This window comes from Colletotrichum lupini, chromosome 8 (genome assembly GCF_023278565.1).
Source record: "Colletotrichum lupini chromosome 8, complete sequence".
Lineage (NCBI taxonomy): Eukaryota > Fungi > Ascomycota > Sordariomycetes > Glomerellales > Glomerellaceae > Colletotrichum > Colletotrichum lupini.
Genome location: NC_064681.1, coordinates 312,985 through 333,702, shown reverse-complemented (window position 1 = coordinate 333,702; position 20,718 = coordinate 312,985). Strand labels below are relative to the sequence as shown.

General features: G+C 45.1%; 5 protein-coding genes across 5 annotated transcripts; 1 reads left to right on the top strand and 4 right to left on the bottom strand.

Moving 5' to 3' along the window:
• Positions 1-60: 60 nt before the first annotated feature.
• CLUP02_14576 (O-methyltransferase) lies at positions 61-2,932 on the bottom strand (the record flags this gene model as incomplete). The annotated part of the gene is made up of 6 exons (XM_049293503.1): positions 61-327; positions 386-1,203; positions 1,263-1,385; positions 1,559-2,313; positions 2,390-2,640; positions 2,711-2,932. The coding sequence occupies 6 exons, from the start codon at positions 2,930-2,932 to the stop codon at positions 61-63; spliced, it is 2,436 nt and encodes an 811-aa protein (XP_049150649.1).
• Positions 2,933-4,399: 1,467 nt separating this feature from the next.
• Positions 4,400-5,875, top strand: CLUP02_14575 (uncharacterized protein; the record flags this gene model as incomplete). Its single annotated transcript, XM_049293502.1, has 6 exons — positions 4,400-4,573; positions 4,747-5,035; positions 5,095-5,212; positions 5,280-5,344; positions 5,411-5,441; positions 5,518-5,875. 6 exons carry the CDS (start codon positions 4,400-4,402, stop codon positions 5,873-5,875), a joined length of 1,035 nt encoding a protein of 344 aa, XP_049150648.1.
• Positions 5,876-6,280: 405 nt separating this feature from the next.
• On the bottom strand, positions 6,281-8,534 carry CLUP02_14574 (major facilitator superfamily transporter; the record flags this gene model as incomplete). Its single annotated transcript, XM_049293501.1, has 8 exons — positions 6,281-6,868; positions 6,918-7,172; positions 7,225-7,369; positions 7,429-7,619; positions 7,682-7,740; positions 7,803-7,847; positions 7,901-8,108; positions 8,532-8,534. 8 exons carry the CDS (start codon positions 8,532-8,534, stop codon positions 6,281-6,283), a joined length of 1,494 nt encoding a protein of 497 aa, XP_049150647.1.
• Positions 8,535-9,638: 1,104 nt separating this feature from the next.
• CLUP02_14573 (uncharacterized protein) lies at positions 9,639-10,340 on the bottom strand (the record flags this gene model as incomplete). The annotated part of the gene is made up of 1 exon (XM_049293500.1): positions 9,639-10,340. The coding sequence occupies one exon, from the start codon at positions 10,338-10,340 to the stop codon at positions 9,639-9,641; it is 702 nt and encodes a 233-aa protein (XP_049150646.1).
• A 4,723-nt stretch (positions 10,341-15,063) lies between these two features.
• On the bottom strand, positions 15,064-16,788 carry CLUP02_14572 (multicopper oxidase; the record flags this gene model as incomplete). Its single annotated transcript, XM_049293499.1, has 1 exon — positions 15,064-16,788. One exon carries the CDS (start codon positions 16,786-16,788, stop codon positions 15,064-15,066), a length of 1,725 nt encoding a protein of 574 aa, XP_049150645.1.
• Between the last annotated feature and the right edge of the window lie 3,930 nt (positions 16,789-20,718).

The following is a 20,718-nucleotide window of genomic DNA, read 5'->3' as shown; positions in this document are numbered from 1 at the left end:
CATAGCTAGTCTGTACCCAACTAATTCAAGTCATAATAACTTGGTGTGTCTTTGATCAGTTCAATCCTCTTCAAGAGCATCTATTTCTCCTTTCAATTTGAGATTGTCTCCCCTGAACAGAGCCGGTTCCCGCCGTCTACGGTCAACCTTCAGATCAAACACGTCTAGGCGTTGATACCCGCCAACCACATCGTGGTACTGCTTTCCCTCAACACAATCCCCAACATCTAAGTCTGCATACAAGATGCCTTCTTCGTGTTGCAAGAATTCTGACGGGGTTTCTCGGAGAGTTCCTTCTTCAATTGTAAACCCCCGGCAATAATGCGCCTGTTGAGTCCAAGAACATGGTCGCGCCCCGTGGCGAATCTCTCAGCGCTTGGGAGACCACGTCTTCTTGTCTCGCCCCCGAAGAGACAGACTCAATTGCATCCTCGCCCAGGACTCCTGAGCAGAGAACACCAAAGCTTTTAGCCTCAAAGCAGTGTGCAGCCGCCCTCGTCCTGTTGGCAGCAACATTGTCGTAGTTGGCCCATTTAGCCACGCTTGATCCCACTCGAGAGCTTGTCTCCTTGAATTTCGGAACTCTCGTCGGCCATATCGCAGGCCATGTGAAGATGTGAATCTGCTCTCCCTGCGCCATGAGCGCATACCTCGCAAGCGGGTTTGTGTTCTCCCCGCAAATGAGATTCCCAATCTTCCCGAATCGCGTCTCTGCGACGCGCAGGCCGTAGCCATCTCCGGGCGCCCACGTCAACTTTTCGAAAAACGTTGGCATGAGTTTTCGGTGATGGACTAGGATCTCTCCGTCAGTACCGATGATGATGTTAGTATTAAAAAGCGTCGCGCTGCTGTAGCGAGCCTTTTCAGAAATGCCGACGCTAAGCAGTACATTGAGCTTCTTTGCCGTGGAGCGGAGAGCGTCTACCTCTTCGCCGTCGATGTGGACGGATTCCTGCACCATGGACTGGAAGAGGTCATGGTTCTCAAAGGGGGCGCGCAGGGAGGACCAGATCGGGAACGCTGGGATGTAGGTCTCTGGGAAGACAACGAGGTTTGCTTTGTTCCTGGATGCTTGGTCAATGAGGGAGATTGCCTTTTCGGTTGTGCGTCGCGCGGAGAGGAAAATAGGCGAGACGTGGCAGGCGGCAACTCGGATTGAGGTGAACATAGTCGCGGGGGAAAGCTGAGCTCGCGCAGACTGGTCTAGAATGGTCAAGACACCGAATTATTTGGCTCAATCAAATGCGACGCTACTAAGATACCTGGTGATGGACGACGCTTGATTTTGTTTAATGGCTCCAAGTCGGTTGGCACGAGAAGTTGGAATGATGTGTCTATCTCTCGGGGCTTTTTCTGTTGCCGGCGGACCACAGATCCTTGTTCCGCTTACTGATCTCACGCAACTAACTACACTCTTTAATAGTTGCATCTACCAATACCATCACAGCGTTCCCAAGCACAGCAGTTTTATAGGCCAATGCAACAACATCTCATCATTTATTCTTTATCATTGGAAACATCCACGCGTGTCCCAATGTCCTCAATCATGCCAACTCACACTCGATCAAGCTCTCTACGCCTTCACCCGCTGACCAAATCTTGGCAATCTTGAGACCAGCAGGTTCCAGAAGCTTGCGCCATTGCTCTTCTGTTCGCTCCCTGGAACTAAAGAGTGTCATCATCATCATATCCAGCGCCGTAGCCTGCCAATCAGCCCCCGTCGAGGGAATCACATTCTCATTAATGAGGAGCTTGCTGTAACCCGGTTTCATTGCCGCAGTGACGTGCGACAAGATGCTCCTGCAAACATCATCCGTCCAGTCGTGTAAAACAGAGTGCATATAATAGGCTCTTGCGCCTTTGACGGGCTGCTCTGTGTGGAAATCGTACGACATGGGCTCAATCTTAGGGTCAACCTTCTGAACCTGAGATAGTACGTATTCAAGATCTTGGAGGACGTGTCGGCCGGGAGCAGTGAGATGCTTTCGACAGAATTCGTCTAGATCGTGGCCGATGCTACCGCCAATGTCGACCAGAAAAGCCGCCTCTGATGAACTGTCTGCGCCTTTGACAAGGCGCTCTGAAACAGGGAAAAATCCATCATCCATCCAGGAAGGGCGTCCTTGCCTGTATCCGGCCATATGGTTCTGGAATTCTCCGGCGGGATGATTGGTCATCACGTGCTTGAAGAAGTTGTTATCTTTACCGATGACATCCTGCATTGGCCCCTCTCTAGGGTCCGGCGAGATGGACCAGTCGTGTTTTTTGAGGTAGAGGGGGAAATTCGAAAATGTCGGCCAGCTACTTTCGACGCTAAGTGATGTGACAGGATGGTCAGTCCATAGAAACGGTAGCACAACGAAGGAAGAGTGACTTGAAGCAATCTTACAGACAAGGATATCCGCCGGCTATGATCGGTAAACTCAGCGACTTGGTGAAGTTTGTGCCGTCGTACTCATCCGGGCCAACTTCCTTGAGGTATCCCATTGAGCAGAGATGACGCAGTGTGCGAGAAAGTACATCGATATCAAAACGAAGAGCTTTGCCTAGATGATCCACGGTCTTCGGACCAGGGTTTTGGGCCAGGTACTGAAACAGGCCCGACTCAATGCCAGTCGCAATGACGAAGGTCACAGCAGGCTGATGGTAATAGCAACTTAGCAAGTACTCCCATAAAACGAAAGTGAATGTGGAAGGCGATTGTCCTCACCTGAGCCCAACAATGTTTAATCATCGTCTCTCTTGGGGTCTCCAGCGCCTGTAGCAGTGACCGGGCCTGCTTCAGAAGGGCAAGACGACCCGCTTCATCGTCGAGGAGAAAAGATGTACCAAGAGTGCCGATATTGTTGGCTAGGTGTGCTACCCTCTGGGCATCGTTGGCCTGGGTAGCGATGGAGGTGTCCACAAGCGTCTTTTCCGGAATAGAACCCATTTTTTAAGGATTGAAATGATCAAGTTATTGTGGCGATGGGAAGTCTGAAGATTGAATGAAAGAATGCCGCCAAAATCAAAGCACAAAGAAGGGAAGGGATATATAAATGCAAAGCAAAGAATTTGAGAAACCCGGTTTACTCAAGAAGGACCACCTTTGCCTTTTCCAATATGAAGGCGGCGGTTCTCATGTCGACTCTGACCACAGAATCCTGGGGCTGTTGCTACCATAATTGTCGGTACTCCATTCTGTAAATTGCGCTCCCAAATGAGAAGTCTTGCGGTCGATTAAAACTCCTCGCTGGGATTATCTGCAACTCTGCACCAACGACGGCAACAAACAAGTCTTGGGCTATTCAGCGTATCTGGTGATACCTTTGTGGCATGGCTCCATACCAAGACCTGGGCAAGGGGCGGGGAGAACGGGAGACCCAAAAATCAGGTGAAAGCAAACATTCTTTGTCAAGGATGTAGTGGAATCCAGCGCTTATACCCATACAAACAAATCAAATATGAACCTCATATTTAATTGTTTAGCTGATTTCTCGCGCTATATTTGATTATTTAACTTATTTAATAAATATTTAATTAATTTATTAGAATTTTCTATAGCCCGTTTAGAGGTATAAATAGTATAGTAGATTCTGCGCTAGAGCTGCCGAATTTTTTTTAGCGGGCCTACTTTAATACCGGAGGTCCGGTGTTCGAATCCGGGTCCGGGCGGCCCCTTTTTTACCGTATTTTCTCGGTATATTATTAGTATATTCGGGCCCACCCTTAGATTCTAGATTTGATCAAATATACTAAATATATGGGCTAGAATATTTGATTATTTGACTTACTGAAATTCCTATATTTGACTGTTTGTTTGACTTATTTGTTTGATTGATTTGAATGGGTATAAGCGCTGGTGGAATCTCTACCCTGGCGACGAATGAGAGTCTTGTGTTGGTGTTTTTTGTTGGTTGAGTGCGTGCGCGGCCCCGGGTCCCCGGGCTGTTGGTTCACCCATGCTGGGAGGAATACGAAAGTCTTCAATACGATCCTTCAGTTTGTCGGAATACATTAGTGGGAACTTGGGAAACTCGAAAATTGGTCCTTTAATCACCGTTCCTTGTCAGCCAGACTGAGATTACCGCCAATGGCGGTGGAAGCTCACACAGGGTATTCGCCGAGGTGTCATCGATGGACTGATTGAGAACGTTTGATGCCGATAGGAGAAGGGGGAACTGCGCATTCCACATGTCCAACTGTCGATCGCAGTTCGAGAGACGTTGCAGTCTTCAAATGTTCATGAATCTGACCCTCTGACCGAGGCTCAGTATGGAAGGGGCTTGTCTTTTCTTCCTGGCAACCGCGTATCATAGTTCTTCTATTTGGTGGCTGCCGGCGCCGACTTTTCGATCTGTCTTTGAGGTCTCCCCTTTGTTCGATCCGTTGTTCTCATCCTCCTCGACTTTCTGGAGCAATGTCCGGAAAAGTGTCGCTCAACCGAAATGCCGAAGACAAGGGCCCTGTGGCACTTGGCATTGTCATCTCTATGTCGGTCCTCAGCACCCTCTTCACCGCTGGTAGACTGTTCGTTAGAGGAAGAATTTTGAAGCAGTTTCATCTCGACGACTACTTGATTGTCGCGTCTGTAGTAAGCATCATCTCAGCTTCGATTCGACCGTCTCCAGTACGACGTATTGTCCGAGATTTCCCAGTTGTTGACGATCTCTGCTCCAGGTCTGTGGATGGACGAATGTTGGAACAGCTATCGCGGCGGTGGCGCATGGAAATGGCCGGCATTTTGATGTGCTAACACTCGAGCAGAAGTCGGGAGCAATACTATGGACCATTGCTGGCTTTCCTCCTGGTGTCATGTCCTTTGGACTCCCGAAGCTTGCTGTTGTCGCGCTCCTCACACGGATCATGAATCCCAGCAAATGGCATGCTCTTTTCCTGTGGTTCATCGCCTCATTCTGTCTCATCAACTTGATTGGATGCGTAATCATTCTTTTTGCCCAATGCCAACCTTCTCACTCGCAGTGGGACTTTTCAGTCACAGACAAGACGTGCTGGGACAAGTGGATTCTGGTTTACTTTGCCATCTACTCTGGAGGTGCTTCAACCCCGCTCTGTTTCTGTCCTTTAGAATCCTTTTCCTGACAGATTATTTAGGCTTCTGCGCGTTTGTAGACCTTTACTTGGCCATCTATCCAGCCGTCGTCCTCGCGAAGCTACAGATGAGTGTGAGAAAGAAGGTAGCTCTGAGCATCGCTCTTGGGATCGGGTCAATGTGCGTGTTGAGGCTCAATCTTTCTTGCTTCCTGATGGCAAACAAAACTGACATTCTTGACGAAAAGCTCATCGATCGTTGCCACATACAAATGCTCTCGGCTTCCAAGTCTCGCAAGCTTGGACTTCTCATGTGAGTTTGTTGGAAATCCCGCTTGGAATAACACGCCGAGTCTAAACTAGTCGTGTGATGTTTCAGATGACACTTCAGACTTGGTGATTTGGACTATGTGAGTTAAGCAACTGTCCTCAATGTTGATAGCCACAATGGTGTGTTGAGAACTTGTGCTGAATTCCCTTTGCTAGAGTCGAGGGCAGCACGATGATCATTGCCGCATGTATTCCCGTACTCCAACCCCTCGGCGAGCTCATCTTTGGCAAGCGCATTTTCAGTTCTGGTGGAGGACGGTATACGTATGAGAACTATGGTTCGGGTCCTAGTGGTCAACATCGATCCGATATTGAAATGTCTCGATCAAAGGAAGTAAAGAAGAGAGTAGCTAAAAGGCAACACGACGCTGCTGCGATCAGCTTTGACGATAAGGTAACAACAACGACGGTCACAAAGGGAAGTCAAGAGAGCATTCTGCAAGGGAAAAACATGCACAGAAGTATTGTAAGAACGGACTTAATCAGCGTCAGTATTGAGTCGAGCAAGCCTTGATGTTAGCTCAATTCCTTCAAATAGATAGTCGCAGTCAACATCCGACTCTTGTTGGGTGAAGTTTTCTAGCAAGTTCCGTATTCACCGCCAACAAAGACAAAAGCGTTTCTAAACAAGACATTGCCTTCAAAGATTAGCCCAAAATTTGCCGAGTTCATGCTTCTCTTAGTGATATTGCTGAAGCACATGCATGGCTTCATGGGGAAGGTCACAGCTTGCTGGATACAACAAGCAACGTAAGGGATGTTCTCAATTCTTCTGTGGGCGTTCGAACTTCCTCGCGATTCCAATTTCAACTTCAGAAGTCTGTGAACAAACTAGGATTCATACACAAGCAGTCAGTCTTGGCACTGCCTGTCCATGAAACTGCCCTTTACGCTCTGAACCAGCCAATGCCGATTTTCACTAGTATTGGAATCTCCATCTAGGGTCCTTGTCACCGGGCCAATCCTCCAAGTCCCCAATTGCTTGAACTTCCGGTGCAATGGCCTCGCGTCTCTTATTCTCACCCTTCAACACAAAGTACAAGATACCACAGACGATGATATTCGCCAAAAGATACCCCAAAGCGAAAGAGTGGCCGACAATGTACCTCGGGCCATCATTGGCACGATACAACTGTGTTCCCAACACAGCTCCCAAATTTCCAATAGTGATCTGCATTGCGTTGCCTACAGCACGCTTGGTCTGCCCAGAGACATTGATGGCCGGCCACGAGAGGACGAGAGCGGTGGCGGGGTAGATTCCCGCAGCTGCGAAGAAGGTTCCGAGGTACGAGACGCCAGGCTTCCCCGCAGGGTCGGAGTTGGCTAAAAGAATGATGTAACCAATCGCCGCGACCGCGGATGATCCCATGATGAAGAAGGCACGGCGGCCGGTGCGTTCGGAGTAAATCGCGACGGTCAATGTTGTGACAAAGGCGACGGCGTAAGGAGGGATAGTGAGCAGTTGGGCGACGGCCGCGGTGTACCCGAGGTTCTTAATGATGGTAGGCTAGGCAAAGTCAGTGAGATGGTCCACTAAGTTTGTGAGAGTAACTCACAATGAACAAAGAAAACGTGTATAGCGGCAAGCTCATGGTGTGGAAACCAAGACCGTACAACCAGCACTTTGGGTCCTTGATAGCATCCATCACATTACTCCACGAGAACTTCTCGTTATGGGTGGCATCGCTGTCGGAAGCTAATCTGGCCCTGATAAAGCGGCGCTCCTTTTCAGAAACAAATTTGGCCGTGTCGGGGTAGTTTTGGATGAACCAGTATGCGCCGACAGCAATGACCACGGTTGCGATACCCTCCTATCAGATTGTCAGGCAACGTTTCTTGATTTTCAATGGGGAGGTCACAAACCAAGATAAAGATCCATCTCCAGCCATTGTCCCATACAACTCTCATGTGTCCGATTCCCCATGCTAGGATACCGCCGAACGTACCGGCAAGAGAGGCAGCGCTGAAGAAGAGGGAGATGCGGAACTGTCTCTCGCGACGCTTATACCTGAGGAAGTTCAGGTCAGAACTATGCCATCCTTAAGCTCCTGGCCCATTGAAACCTACCACATCGAGAAGTAGTACACCACTCCAGGAAAGAGACCGCTCTCAGTGACACCGAGGAAGAAGCGGGCGACAAAGAATCCGGCCATATTAGTGACGATTCCCATGAGCGTCGCGACAATGCCCCATGCGATAGTCAGTGTCGGAAGCCAAAAGCGTGGAGTGGTCCTTTTCAAGACGATGTTGCATGGAATCTGGAACGTTTAGCATTGCACGAACACATGTCTCTTCGGAACGTTGTTGTGGAAGCACTTACTTCAAAGAGAACATAACCGATAAAGTATAGAGTTAGACCAGTCAAATACTGGTTACCACCTGCCAAGTATCAGCTACACCGGTTCGGTCTTGCCTGAGTCTGTCTGATTGAAGAAGCATACTCATGTTGAGATCGGTAGTAAGGCCTTCAATTCGAGCATTGCCCACTACGTAGATATTAGTAGATTGTCTCGCAGCAGGGTTTTCTGGAGAATCTCACCATTAGATCGGTCGAGGAATGAGAGAAGGTACAAAATGCCCACCGCCGGCAGAAGCTTGAGATCAAGCTTCCTCAACAGCGACTTCTCATTGACTACATCCTGCTCAAGCTCAACTTCGGACGGGCTATCCGTCCCGCTGATATCATTCGCCGGCGTATCTAGCGCCTTCTCGGGCGGAGGATTCTTTGGCGCGCTCATCGTAGGTTGCTGATATTGTGAATTCTCAGATTCTCTCCCTAGCGCTTGTGGCTATTTTGTTTGCCTCAATGTTGGAAGAAGGTGAGGTCCCAACTTCACTCGGTACCAGAAACACCCGCGCTTGTCCGGCTGAAGTCGAGTTTCTAAGGTCGTTTGCGTGTTTGGAAAAGAAACTCTGCGGCCACGCGCACGGCTTATCAATGCGGACCCCAAAAGACCCGGACCAAGCTGTCGGAGCAGACCTCTGCACGAGGAAAAACGAGATTGGCGAGTAGATTGCTCGAGTGGGCTGGTTTCCTTTCCTTCTTCGGGAGTATTGCCTCGTTTAGAGCTTTTAGCTACTTGTCGTCCATTTTGACAGCGGTTTCTGAGTGTCGTTTTCCCAGGGCCCGCATGGCATCATCAGTCAATGATGACATTTTCCCGGGGCACCATTCCTGTAATTGCGTAGATGCCGTTGCAGGTCACCACTGCCGGGTGGATGGCGCCAGTGGAGGTGGATGATGGTATTCGTTTGCAAGTTGTGTGATTGGCTCATTTGAATCACCTCATGTTGAAGTCGATGGCGACATCGCCGACTGGGTCTTTTTGCTTTCTCCAGTGGCCCCCAACATGGCAAGTGTGTAATTAGTACCTGGTGCATTTACTTTTTAAAAGTGCCTTGGCTCTGCTTGGCAACTTTAGAAATGAACCCCCCACGGCTCGTCGATTCAGCTAAAAAAGAATCTTGTTTCTCCGCGCATCTAACGCTAGACCACGGCTTGCATCTGCGGTTTCGGTCGCCCGTTCGATAATGGCGACTTCCATCCGACCTTACGGTGCCGATCGGTCGGCAATACGGCTCCGCTCAAGAATCCGTCGTTCCACTTTTTCTCCGATTCCCGATCTCGGCCCTTTCCGATAGCAGTCGGCGGATGGTTGCGACCTCGCAGACGGAATCGGAAGTAGTCTCACTTCTTTTCAACAGATCCGATTCTTTTCGTTTGAGCTGCCTGTAATCCTTTTGAAGGTGACTGTCCAGAATCAGCTCCTGCCAACCAGCTAGTGGCTGAAGTGATTGCTCAAGTCTCTCAGCGATGGTTTCTGAGGTCAGTATTAGAAAGGCATAATAGGTCACAGAATGGCACTGGAAAAGTTTCCCAACTCGAGTCTATTTTGCTACCTACTATACAAATTCCTTTTTTTTTTCCTTTTTCTGTTGTTCCTTTTCTATATCCAAACGAATGACTGTTCCGAAAAATCGAGCTAAGAAAAAGTGCATACCAAAAGAGTGTTCTATCCATGACCAACCAGAAAAACCATTCATTCATTCACAAGCGTCTGTTGTACCCCATTCACCCAAAGATCGAAGTCCCAAGAGGGGAATTGTCGAGTTTTCCGTTCCGATGTATACAAAGCAGAAGTCGTCGTGGCCAACCACGCTATGAGAGAGAGAGTAGAAGAGTAAAGCACTACCTTCTGAGCCAACTCGCCGATTCGAGCCGCGTCAAGCGAAGGCACGCCGTGGAATGTATCGTGATGCTATGCACGTGTGTGCATTTAGCAGCCAATGTCGAAGGCGACGAAGGTCTGACCGTTGGTAGGAGCGGGCAGGCTGGAAGCCGGGACGTTGAAGAGGCGGCACTGGACCGGCTCGTTGGCGGAGGGCTTGCCGAACTCGATGGCCTGGCATCCAGTGGTCTGCTTGCAGATAGCCAAGCAGGCGTCCTGGGTGGTGATGTCCTCACGGCTCAGGAGAGGGGTGGGGCTGCTGGTCGCGGGGCCGGCGGGGGCGGCGCCGCAGACGTTGGCACGCTTCTTGGGCTGCTGGCTACCGTTGCTGTTGTTGCTGCCAGTGTTGGCGTTGCCGGTGTTGGCACCAGTGTTGGAGCCTGTGTTGCCGTTGTTGGCGCCGGTGTTGGTCTGGGTAGGAGCAACGGTGGGGACGCTGGTGCAAGCCTTGTCAAAGACCATCAAGTTGGTGTTGGACTGCTTGGGAACCTGAGAAGCCGGGACGGCGTAGAGGTAGCAGAGAGGGGTGGTGCCGGAGGGGGGAAGGCCGAAGACGAAGGACTGGCAGCCAGAGTCGGCCTCGCAAAGCTTCTGGCAGGCGTCCGCGGTGGCGGCGGCGGGCTGGGAGCGGGGCTCGACACTGGCGGTGGTAGGGCCGGAGGGGGCGGAGTTGCAGACATCGCGGATAGCGAGGGGACCGGCCTGAGCGGCGGCGGCGAAGGCAATGATGGTGGCGATGGTGAACTGCATTTTGATTGTTGGGGGTGGTTGGTAGTGGTCCTTGAAAAAGAAGTGTGAAGACTGAAGTGTAGTAGAGCGAAAGTGGTGCTGAGAAAGCGAAAGATGGAAGAGTGAGAGATGCTTGAGAGTGATTGAAGATTGAACTGGTTGTTGGTGGTGAGGAGAAAGAAAAAGGTTTTGATTTGGACGGGACAAAGGTCTTCTTTTATGGTCAAGTTGAGCTCTGCGTTTCGAAGGCTTCTCGACTCCCTTTCCTGAGCCTGACTAGACACTCGACTGACGATCTACGATAGACTGGGTACGTCAATGGAGAGTCTTACGACGCATTGCACGAGCGTCTTACACAGCCAGTCTCCGGAACGCGTGGTGGGTGAAAGTTGATGATCGACGTCCCGGATGTCACTCTGTCGACGTTGATGCCCTCGTCATCGCCGGGCTGGGTCCAAGGAACGGCCTTCGAGAACCAGTGAGAAGGTCTCATGCCGTCCCATGTTCGCTTCGCTAACAGACTTTGGCAGTATGTTTGGCCATACCACAGCCTCATGAGATGGCAGGTTTAACCCGCGATGTGGGCGAACAACCTGGACGTTTCAAACCGTTCGTCCGAGGCATCTTCATGCGATCGAAACTCTCCTATTGTCCCTACTGGCTGGATGTTCCCAAGTTGAGAGCTGATGTAGAGACAACAAGGTCTCCTACGCTTGGACCCTGCGACGGCTGAGGCTTGATGAGCCGGGGCGAGACCGAGGTCGGCGCCTCCTTGGAACTTTTCGGGACTCCTTGAGGCTCTTTGGGACACACTCAAGAGTCTCGAGCTTCATGAGCAGACAGGCGCTCGGAAAGTAGCAGAGAGGGGGATTCCCGATAACGTAACAAGCGAGCGTTCCATCATGCACAGTCACAGATCTGACGTTACGGTTCACAAGCCACTCCCGACGTGGGGAACACCAAAAAAGCTTCGATGCCAAGCATGAGGCTTAATGCCCAAAGAAGTTAGAAAATAATAAGCCCTGCCGGGCTGCCGTCAACGGGGCGCCGCAACACAACTGGCAAACTGCGTACGTACCAGATGGCAACACTCAGATAGGTAACAACATGGCCGGGGATGTGCAAAGAAAGGACGTGGATACCCCTGCATCACATCTGCCCAAGCTTTGCGGTTCCCGACGCTCTAAATCCCCCACATTCCAGAAGAGTGCCATTCCGGGAAGCCGATTCAGGGGGTGACGGTGCGGGTTCAGGGGTAAAATCCCGCCGCTACAAAGAAGCTTCCCCTTCTTTTCGACTCTCTTGAGGCTTGACGAGCCCTGATTTACGTGGGTACCCCCTCAAGCCTCAAGTGAAGTGGGTAAACATCGTAAGGCATTCCGGTGCTGATGCCCCAACAAAGCCTGTGAGACCGGACAACGCTCCCAATTCAGCAGCTTCCAGTCCCTGGGACACTTTGCTGCAGCGTTTGGCGAGAGAGAATACCATTCCGAAAATATGCTTGCAATTTCCCCTTGATTCTTTTTGGTTGGGGCTCTTTGATTCCTGTGAGGCTGAGGCCCTGAAAGAGGGGGGGGAAACTGACCTTACGCATATTGCAGACGTAGAGCCCTGTCTATAGTGCTAAACAACTATGATAACTATAGATAATAATAAGTGCGGGTGCGACGGCACGACGTTCTGTTCTTGACCGCGTTGGCGTTGGGGGCTGAAGTTGGCCTGTTTGACTTTGACTGCCCTCCTCTACAATGCTCCAATACTGCCAACCTCGTGACTCACGAGCATGACCTAGGGCTGCTGATGATGACGAAGCCATCCTTGGGTGCTGAAAAAGTTTCCAACAAAAGTCGGATAGACGGCACACCGTACACGTGGGATTATACTCAACAACCTTACTCTGTGAGTTATTACTGAGAGAGTAGTGGGAAACATAGTTGCGTCGTCATCAGCATCAAAATAAACCAAAATAGACATTTCGAATTGTATACAAAGTTTTTGCGACTTAGCCGGAGGTATAGGCTGAATGCTGTTAAGCAAAATGATGATCTTCGCTGAATGTCCACTGTATGTCCGCAGCACTTACGAATCGTCGCAACGCGATTCATGTACCGACCACCTATGATCAGTGCAACCCCGAGAAAAGGCCAAAGCTCAAGTGCACCGCAGCTCAAGTGCACCGCAGCTCAAGTGCACCGCAGCTCAAGTGCACCGCAGCTCAAGTGCACCGCAGCTCAAGTGCACCGCAGCTCAATCATTCCGACGCCAGGTGTGCTGTTGTTTCTAGGGCAGCGCAAGCTGATCTGAATTTGGCGATGATCATGATCGGAGAGAGACATAGATCAAGTCTGGAGACTTTTGGGATGGACTAAGAAAATGACGCGCGGTTCCGAATGCCAAAAGAATAGTACTTGCTCACCGAGGTGATTCGTGGGCAACCAAAGGTTTTCCGGCATTTCAAGCTTGCTTGTTGATGTTGCGATTACAATTAAATATGACAACTTTGAAATTGATGGAACTTTTGCTCGCCAGTTTGCATTCAAGCGCGGTCGTACCAAATAGGAAGCTGCCGGTTTTTTAATGAAGAGAGCGCAGATTGTCTGCCTTGCTCGGCGATGTGGGATGAACGGAACACCTGAAGGCTTGGGCACGGCGTGAATGAACAACAACTCTCCGCTGCAGGAAAGATCATCATGGTCAATATAGTGGGCAAGTACTACGAGCTGTCGATAATTCTATAAGAATTTTTGTCATCAAAGTGCGTTTGATTAGGAGCATCTTGCAGTCCAACTCTTCATCAATGGCGCAAGTGATTCTCATGAGATCGATGAGATCCAAGCCTGAAAGCACCAAAACCCAGGTGAATTTCGAAGAAATTAGAGTAGCTTCGATGGGTACAACTTCAAAGTCGATGAGGAATCACTATCATGAGTTCGTAACAAGTCTTCAGAGACAATGCATGCGTACGCTCGTGAGCCGTAAGGAACACATCATTCAAGTTTGGTGAAAATGTTCGGCGTTTTGCATGCTTTCACCATGACTTGGTGGAGACAGACACAATACAATGCGACATGGCTGCATGTGCAGTAAAAACTTGAGAGCGAAGAAGCTTCTGCTTTTCCCGTGGCTGTAAGAGTTGCAGACATCAGACGTCGAGGGCTGCAAGTCGCGCCTTTACCGAACGTAATACGTGGGACAAACAAAGAAAGATAAAAACAAGCAATTGGGGAAGGGGGAACCGATGCCGGAGGAATAGCGTCCTTAAATATGCACTCGTGGCTATGCTGAAACGGAGAAGGCTCACGTGACGAGGCTTTGGAGAGCTTCCGTAGGGACAAGGTTATCGTCATGGTGCAGGCACAGAGTCGGATGGACCTTGAGAGATGGATCTGCTGATGGGCCGAACATACTGACGAACAAATACTTACGTCCACAAGTACAAACACCATGAATAAGAAGAAACAACAGTGGAAGACACGCGAGCTGGGGTGCATAGCAACTTCCGTGCTGACGATAGATCGTAGAAGCATTCCTGGAATTAGCTGAGTGTTCATGTGTACTAAAATGCGTTCTTCAGACCTCAAACAATCAAGCTTTTCAGGCCAATATTACATGAAAACTATAGGTTACATTCGTGCCAAATTGAGTATATCTTATGATATTTCTTTCGGCCAATTCAAAAGGGAAAGCATGATCATTGGATCTTTAATTTTTAAAGGAAAATCTTGGCTTTTAGTTTAAAGCAGGAACTTGTTAAAACTTTAGCCTTCAGTGTTATACTTGTAATTATCAGTAGAGGACATTGATCTATTAGATTCTAGATTCGAAACTAAGGATATGTAGAGAAAATACTTTTGCGATTGTCGAATAACGACTTTATTTTCCTTTTTAGGAAAAAGAGACACAGGATATCCATCAAATGAGTATTAGATTAGAAGTCACTGTTCACATCAAAGACATTAGTATAGCCTACTCAATAGACTTGAATAATCATTACGAACTTGAGCGAAATTGTCTAGTAAGTTCTTGAATATTGAAATGATCACCTACTTCGATCACAGCTACGTTAAGAAGCTTTTTATGCCCACCTCATATATCAAAGGGTAAGAACTAGCCATTTCAGAGCCTTTTGGTAAAAATTGAAGGTATATCGAGCGAGACCTTCCACCATCACCGTCAGAAACGTGAAGGCAATACCAAGAGAGCAATCTACAAGCTATTTGTGAACCAAGCAAGCTGAGTAAAATGATTATGCCTGCGCTATCTCAAGTATCGACGTGAATATAGATGACGGTAGTAGCACGCCGCACATAGAACAGGACGGCCTGTTTGCCGACATTTGTAAATTAATGTGAATGAAACCTCATGATACCCGTTGACTGACTTTAAAAGTCAGATCATCATCTCAGGGAACTGAGATAGATCATAAACCGGGTATAAACTGTGAGTATCACGATAGTTGGTAAGTTCGGTATCAATATGCTTTGATACATGATAATAATGCAGACCACGAAATGGCTTCAAAGACAGTCGAACTATCACATTTCACTAACAATCAAGATGGCAAACGCGGTCAAAATATAAAAATTTCCTTTTTCGTGTATGGATGGAACTTGAACTATGTGATACACAAATCGAAACCCTATTCGCCAACCCGCCCCTTTATCTCAAGACTCAAGGAAACCGCTAACCCGATGCTAGTCTACCCAATGATTGTGCCGTACTGTAGATATTCTTCATAAGCCATTTAGACACCAGAGTCCTCCTGCTCGATGGAGTACTCTTCCTGGAAGGTGGTCCAGGTGTCGCAAGTATCGGTGAGGGTAGAGTTATCAGTGATGGCAGCAATCTCGCTGTAGCGCTCGACAAACTGCATCGAGAAACCCTCGGACGTGTGCCAGCCAATGTGGCAGTGCATGAGCCAGGCGCCCGGGTTGTCAGTCTCCCAGGCCATAACGAGGTATCCAGAGGAGGGAAGCATAGCGGTATCGCGACGGGGCGGGTTGCTAGTGTTGAGAGTGATGGAGCTGGAGTAGGTTCCGGAGCCCTGTGCAAGGATGAAGAAGTCGTGGCCGTGGAGATGGATGGGGTGGGGGACGGCGAGGGTGGTCTCGATGACAAAGTAGACCCACTGGTTGGCCTCGTCGAGCTGGATGACGGCGTCGTCGTCCTCCCAGGTGGTGTTACCGTTGATAACGGACTCGAGGGTCGGGTTGGCCCAGTCGACGAGCATGGAAGTGCTATTGAGGTACCACTTGAAGAGGCCGGCGGTGTTCTTGCTGACGGAGGCGCTCTCGAGCTCATCCCAGTTGGCGCTGTCAACCGTCTTGGAGACGTAGGGGGAGATGTTGTCCGTCTCGTCGTCGCAAGAGTCGGTGTAGGAGTAGGCGCTGGTGGTGGGGGTGGTGATGGTGCCGGTGTAGGAGATGATACCCTTGATGTTGTCTGTGCTGTCGTTGTCGGAGCAGGCGGACTGGGGAATGGCGCGGATCCAGAAGTTGTCGGCGACGTCGGCCTGGTCTGCAGTGACGATGATGTCGTAGCGCTGGCCCATGCCTATGTCGAGGACGGTGGCGTTGTAGGGGGTGATGGGAACCAGGTCGGAAGCGATGACCTCCATGGTGTGGTTGTCAATCATGAACTTCCAGTGGGTGTCGACGGCGGCGTTGACAAGTCTCAGACGGTAGGAGGTGCCGGAGGTCCAGGTGACGTTGTAGCGGTAGCCGGTCTGTGTGGTGGAGTCGTCGTCGCCGTAGACGTTGGTACCGTTGATGAGACCGTTGTCGAGCGTCGGCGGGCCGGAGGTCTCGGCAGTGGAGTAGAGCTCGTCGACGGTCTGGTGATCCCAGTCGTTGAGGAACATCATGCCGAGGTCCTCATCGTAGTTGGCAGTGGCGGGGCCGTTGATGATGATGCCGCCAAAGATACCCTGCCACGCCTGAAGAGCGAAGTGGGAGTGGTACCAGGTAGAACCGTACTGCAGAGCTCTCCAGGTGTAGGTGATGGTGTCGTTGGGGGCCGTGGGGCACTGAGTGATGGAGCTGACGCCGTCGTTCTGGTTGGTGTAGTTCTGGCGAATGCCGTGGAAGTGAATGCTGGTGCCGTTGTTAGAGGTCGTCAGAGAGTTGGTGACGTGAACGACGACGGTGTCACCCCAGTCGGCGAAGATGGTCGGGCCCGGAATGGAGCCGTTGACGGCCATGGCGGAGCGGGAGACACCATCGGGAGCGACGGTAACGTCGGTCAACTCAAGGTAGTACTCGCGGGTGACACCGGTGTCGGGCGCCTCGGTCCAGTAGTCAGTGTCGACGGAGTAGTCGCACCACTCGCTTCTTGTGCTTGCAGTGTTGCCGCTGCAGGTATCACGAGGGAAGAGCTGGGCCTCGGGGCCATCAGAGAGGGCGCCGAATCCGGGCAAGGCAGAGGCTATAGAACCCGCAAGGGCACCGGCCATGAAGAGAGACTTAAACATAATATAGTGATTATGTCACGAGTTATGGCACGCAGCAATGGGCATACGGAGTATAATAAAAGTAGCTTAACTATCAAAGTAGAAATAGATAAAAAGAAAAGGTCTATATACACGATATCTAAGATAAATACGTGATTTAATACGTAATGGGCACTACGTAAAGTACGATTATTATCCTTATTACGTAATATACCCCCTAATTATTATTACTAAAGAGCTATTATACTTAAAATAAAATCACTAAATACTTTTATAAAGGCCTAATTTAGTTAAATATATAAAGAAAAAATTTAAGCATAAGGGATATGCGTTTTTTAAACTACGTTTATTATAAATATATTCTTTTATTTAAAATAAATAGAATCCTAACCTAAAATAGTACGTATTTTATTATTTCTAATATATAAATTACTAAGAGCAAGGCTACTTAGCTACTTTATATATATTTAAATTCTCGTAGTATTACTTAATTATTATTATTTTTCCTCTTTTTAACCTCTTATAATTACTATAAGTACTCCCGTTTATTATTCGCGCGCGCCTATATTATTAAATCGTTTATTAATTTTATTTTAAATATAAATATTTAATATATTTAGAAATAATAATAAGTTTTATATAATTTTTATAATACTTTTTATATATATATTATATAGTTTATTAAGAGTTTAAATAAGTAATAATGTTAAAGAGCCCCTTTAAGTCGTTATTCCCCCTTATAACCTCTTATTTACTTACTAAAGCCTAGTTACCGAGCTCCCCCTCTTTAATTAAGAAAGTATTAAAGCTATTAATAAAAATACTAAGGACTTTATTAAGTTCGAGGCTCTTTTTAACGGCCGTAATAAGGGTAATAATAAAATAAATAATAATAATAAGAGCTTCAATAAGCTTTTACCTATCCCCCCCTCGGAGTCTAAAAATAAGGATAAGATTAGTTTAAATAATAAGCTTTTTAAAAAGGGTATATTATATACTTTAATACGTATAGCTTTAACAAGGTAATATAGAATATTCTTATAAAGAATATAGAAAGTAAATATTCATATAGAAGCAAGAATATATAAATATAAGGGAAATAAGCGTATATAAAAGAGGTTTTTATAGTAAAGAGAGTAATATAATTAAATTACTATATAAGAAGTTACTTACTTGACGAAAGGTCTAAGTAAGCAAATACACGCCTATATATAGGCATAAAAACCTCCTACTAGAATATTCCATTACTTATTAATTATAATATAATTAATAAGCGCATACGTAAGTAAATACGTAATCGTAGTACGTAATTCCGTCTCGAGTGAATTCTAGATTATTTAGTTACCTTCCAGTACTTTCCATTGCTCACGTAAGCTTATATAAGCAGTATTACTTATATAATTAATACCTATAATAATTTATAGAAATCGTAGATTAATATAGTATATAGTTTGCTTACGTAATATTGATAATAAGGCGAATAATAAGGTAAACAAAGTTACCTTCGTAACATATACTTATTATTTTAAAAGTTTATATTTAATATTATTTTAAGGTTTAAAAAACGTAAAGCTACCTTTTTTTAAAAAAGTAATAAAAAATAAAAAAGAATACTAAAAAGCTAAGGTACCCCCCATAATAAATATAGTTCTTTTTACTATTTTAAGCTTATTTAATATATATTTAGTTTTTAAAAAGCTTAAGAGAGAGGCTCCCGAGGAACGGGAGATTTAATACTTACTCTATTTTAAAATAGCCCTTTAGTATACTAACTTTAAGGATAGTAATCGTTATTTTATAAAAGGTAATAGCTAGTATATGCGCTATTTCAATAGCTATTTAGCTAAGGGGTATATTAATATATTAGTTATTTTATAGCTAATAGCCTAGGCCCTTACCGAGGCTATTATAAGTAGCGCTCCCTCTTTTATAAATATATTATCTTTTTTTATTATTAAAAAGCGCATTTTTAACTATAGTTTTAATAAAATATTACTAAGCTCCGTAATATTATCCGCTAAATAGATAATAATTAAAGGATACATAAGAACTATATTAGCTTTTATATAAAGAACTTCTTTAACGCACACCCCCGGTCCTCTCTTATACTTATTATAATTATTTATAACTAACTTTTTATTATACCGCCCGCTTTTATATTTTAAATTATTAACTTAATAATTATTTTAGTTTTTATACCCCCCGCTACCCTTATTACTCTTAGTTTTATAAACTTTAAAATATATAAAACGCATTTCTTAGTGCGCATACTAACCCTCTTTTTTAATAATACTATATTCTTAGTAATTATATACTTTATAAACTAGGAATTTAAATAGTAAGTATAAGCTCGGGTCTTATTTTTATATATATATACTTTATAAAATAAGGTTATTTTAGGAGTTTAGGCTTTTGGGTTATAAAAAGTTTTTATTTTATTTATTTTAGGCCTCTGGGTTGCACTTTAGGTTCCGTTTATTATTTATTTTTAAATATTAAGTCTTTTTAAGTATAGCCTAAATTAATTATTTTTTAACTATTTTAGCTATTTATAATAGCCTTTTACGTATTATAGAGGTTAAGAAGTATATAAAAATATTTAAACTTAGCTCGTAAAAGGTTTTTGATAAGTTTATTTATTAGTATGTTTTTTATTAATATATAAGTAACCTTAAAGCTACTTCTAACGTGCTCTTATTTTAGTTATATATTCTATATATTAATATAGCAAAGTTAAGTAGCTATTTTTCTTTTTTCTTTTATGATAAGTCGAATTGTTTACTAATTATTATAGTTAACTAACTATACTTTTTTTAAGTTAAAGGTAATATCCTTAAAAAGGCGCTTTAGAACTATAGTCTCTTTTATAGTTTCTTTAAGATAAAAAAGCTTAGTTTTAATAGTTAATATCGTAACCGTTACTTAGTATACTAATTTTTATTAAATTAGGCTACTAAAAAGGAATATTATATATCCCTAGGATAATCGTCGTATTACTTTATTATTTACGAAGCTAGTATTTTTAGTTAAAAATAATAATTATATACTTAGTATACTATTATAATAGAGCGTAAAATATCTCGTTATATAAAAATATTAAATATAATAATTAATTACTTTAATATAAGTTATACTTAGGTTAGTTAAGAACTATAATAATTATAAGTAAGTAAAGGCGATATTTAGTCTAATTATAATAGCTATATAAAGTATACTCCCGACTTTCTTTTAATAGCTCTTTATTTCTTTTTTTATTACCTACCCCTCGTTTAGTTTAAACTCTTTTTAAAAAAGAGGGGTAGTTAAATATAATAAACTTATAAAGTCGAAGCGCTTAGTAACTCGTTTAATATATACGTTATAAACAAAGTAAACTTTATAAGTAGTACGGTTTTATAAAATCCGTACTTTAAAGAAGTAATTAATTAGTCTATTTTTTTTAAAATTAATATATTTTTTTATACTATTAACGATCCCCTAAGCCGCTTTTTAATTATTTTAATAATATAAAATAATAAAGTTATTAATATAAAATATTAATATTACTTTCTTATTTACGGTTTAGTAAATATAAATCTTTTTATAACTATATATTATATTTATATTACGAAGTATAGATGTAAAAGTTTAGAACTAGAGAATTAATAAGTCTCGGAGGCTATATAGAGCGTATTAGAGCTTATTTATTTTATTAATAACCTTATATCCCTTTAGGAGTTTAATAATTATTAGCTTCTCGCTTTTAAAAAGTACGTTAAGGAATGCGTTAATAGTATTATATTAGTTTATTTTAAGGTTAAATTAGGTAGTTATTATTATTATAAGCCCAAAGGCTTTTATAATAAGCGTCGAAGTATACGTATTTTATAAAAAGTTAAGTAGTTATATATCCCCCTTTATATATATACGTACTTTTATTTCGCTAACTTCGTTATTAACGTCGTACTTATA